Raw genomic sequence first — 2,784 nt, forward strand, 5'->3', positions numbered from 1 at the left:
ATTCAGACGTCTCTCTCCGTGGTCCTGAAACATTCAGACGTCTCTCTCTTAACATCCATGAAGTGTCTGTCTCTCTCCGTGGTCCTGAAGCATTCAGACGTCTCTCTCCGTGGTCCTGAAACATTCAGACGTCTCTCTGCCTGGTCCTGAAACATTCAGACGTCTGTCTTTTTACATCCGTGAAGTGTCCTTCTCTCTCCGTGGTCCTGGTGACAATATAGTTTGTCAATGCTGTTTCTCAGCTTGTTGGGTTGCCCCAAGTTGCCAAAGCATCCATTGATACTAATGTACATCATGTAATCATTTTTAAAGGTTTTAGATAGCTGAAGATATTTCCAATAACTAAGAAGATTTAGAAAACATGTCCCAGTGATTACTGCTGCTGTGGAGGTTCACACGTCCCTGTCCTCTGACGTGTTGGACGCTCTGCGTGCATTCTGTTGTGATGCAAAAAGAAATCTTAAAATATGCATGCATGTCATAAGGGGATAGTTATGAAAAAATAATTAAAACTTCAGGATATCCTCAATAACTTAAATCTACACGATTTGATTGATAATCTGATTAATAATCACCATCAGCTTGCTTTTTTAGCTTGTTTCGTGATCTTTTCTTTCTTCGAAATTCAAAGATTGTGGTGCTAATCACATTATTCATGCATATAATTAGCACTGTTTAAAGAAAACAAGAGTGTGTCCCTTAATCTGATAATAACTATTTATTTGAACACATGTATACATTACAGTAACACGTCATGTAAGTACACCATGTGACATAGCTTTATCTGCTCTTTTATCCAAAGATACAGCAGTCAGGTACTGCGTTGGAGTCATTTAGTATAGAATGGAAAAGGGATTTAGTCAAGATCGTAACTTTGGGTTCCACATTGGTGTGTGTGTGTGTGTGTGGGGGGGGGGCATCAAACACTTCTGGAACAATTTCTGCATCAAGTTATGATGCAGATGTCTTTATTCATGTAAAGAAAATATGAAATACGCCCTGGCCAGTTTGGATTATTGGGGGTAAATTCCACCTATTTATTCAGAAAATAAAATCCAATCGTAGAAGCCGATGATTTTATAGAACTGATACACAACACAGAGAGGATCAATTTCCTCGCCGAACGCTGGGATCATTCATCGAGGGTAGTAGTTTAAAGTATGGTTCCGCTTCATAATTTCTCTTTTGTACTGTTTGTTTCATCTGTTTGACACAATGAAATGCGAGGAAGTAACTAAAAAGCTGTTTTATTGTGAGGATGGAGAAAATGCAATTCCTCGTTATAGGAACAGATCAGCAGGATTCGGAATTCACTAAATGAGACACTCAAAGCCAACTCTTGGATTAGACAGGGGGAAGGGAGGGGGGGTATATCCATGGGGGGGGGGGGGGGTAGTATCCTAACAGATTGATGACGGGGGCAGCACAGAGCACTGTGTCCAGTTAACCTTTTATGGAACTTTAAGGAGAGCTACATGCACAAATCTGTGTTAAAAACTTAAATACAGTTTTCCCATGTAAACTGTGTGTGTGTGTGTGTGTGTGTGTGTGTGTGTGTGTGTCCAGGGAAGAGCCCGTTGCAGCAGTTCACAGCTGTGATCCACGTGGTTACTCCTCTGCAGTCCCAGATCTCCCCCGTGGTGAAGCTCATCATCGCTGTAGCCAAGTCCAGGTTCTGTGCACAGGTGGGAGGTCTGTCTCCACCCCACCGGGGTTTGGCTCTGGTTCAACGAAGGGAAACAGTGAAATGCTGTGTTCAATAGGACCTGATTACAAAGCAACGTATACACGAAATCAAGAGGCGTCAATATGTTATAAGAGCAGTGTATCTGCAGTGTTATTGTTCATTACCAGCACACGCAGTAGTACCTCGGCCCCCTGCCTTCTCCTCATTAACTGCCTCCTTCAGTTTGCCCTCTATCTTCAGGTTGTAACATTCCTAAAATACAACGTGGTATTACTGTGGAAAATTAATCTATAATTGCAAGAAAGAAAGTCTCACAATATTGTGTGAGGTATAAATTTACATACACCCCCACACACACCCCCACACACACATCACCTACCCTTCACCATACATAGAGATAGGCATGGCTTTATATAAGTTAGACTAATAGTTGGTTTGATTTGCTTTGAGAGATGATTTTATGGAAAGTTCCCCATGCCGATCTCTTTGTAAATTGTGTGTGTAATGATGTTGATGGTTATGTAATATTAACCAACTCCATGTGCTTTTTTCGTACAGATTGTGGTTTTATGGAACTGCGACAAGCCTTTACCTCCTGGGAACAGGTGGCCCTCCACCAGCGTGCCTCTTACTGTCGTTGAAGGACAGACCAAGGTAACAGCTGCTGGCTTCTTGCATCCATTATGCATTCAAAGACACTTTGTTGCAGAGCAGTGAAGATGTTAATCTCGTCTTTAGAAAACCGATTTTGCTCAAAGGTACTCTGGCCAGAGGTTGTTGTCCCTCTACACCAGAGATGAAAGCACAGACTCTTTGGCTTTTGGCTGCTTTTGAGATACTGCAAAACCTGAATTTTAGGACTCAAAGAGGAAGGATGAAAACATGCAGGAGATTGCATGTTCTCCACATCGTTATCTGGGATGGGAGTAAGACGGGCTCTGGTCTATTAGGATTTCTTTAAACCAATCACAATCCTCCTGGGCGGCAGTCCCGGGAAGGAACTTACTCACCACTTACTGGTCTAGCTAGCTGTCTGGATTTACCCTGCAGAGACCTGAGGACCAGGTAACCTTAGTCCTCAGATTGGACAGATAGTC

At 42.5% G+C, this 2,784-nt stretch overlaps 1 protein-coding gene across 1 annotated transcript in view; it reads left to right on the forward strand.

The window, feature by feature from the left end:
* LOC117961814 (exostosin-1a-like) overlaps positions 1 to 2,784 on the forward strand; it is a 43,146-nt gene that overhangs the window by 20,851 nt on the left and 19,511 nt on the right. Inside the window, exons 6-7 of the mRNA XM_034900750.1 lie at positions 1,567 to 1,685; positions 2,246 to 2,341. Coding sequence (XP_034756641.1) covers positions 1,567 to 1,685; positions 2,246 to 2,341 — 215 coding nt within the window. The remainder of the gene's footprint in view (positions 1 to 1,566; positions 1,686 to 2,245; positions 2,342 to 2,784) is intronic.

Source organism: Etheostoma cragini, chromosome 18 (genome assembly GCF_013103735.1).
Source record: "Etheostoma cragini isolate CJK2018 chromosome 18, CSU_Ecrag_1.0, whole genome shotgun sequence".
Lineage (NCBI taxonomy): Eukaryota > Metazoa > Chordata > Actinopteri > Perciformes > Percidae > Etheostoma > Etheostoma cragini.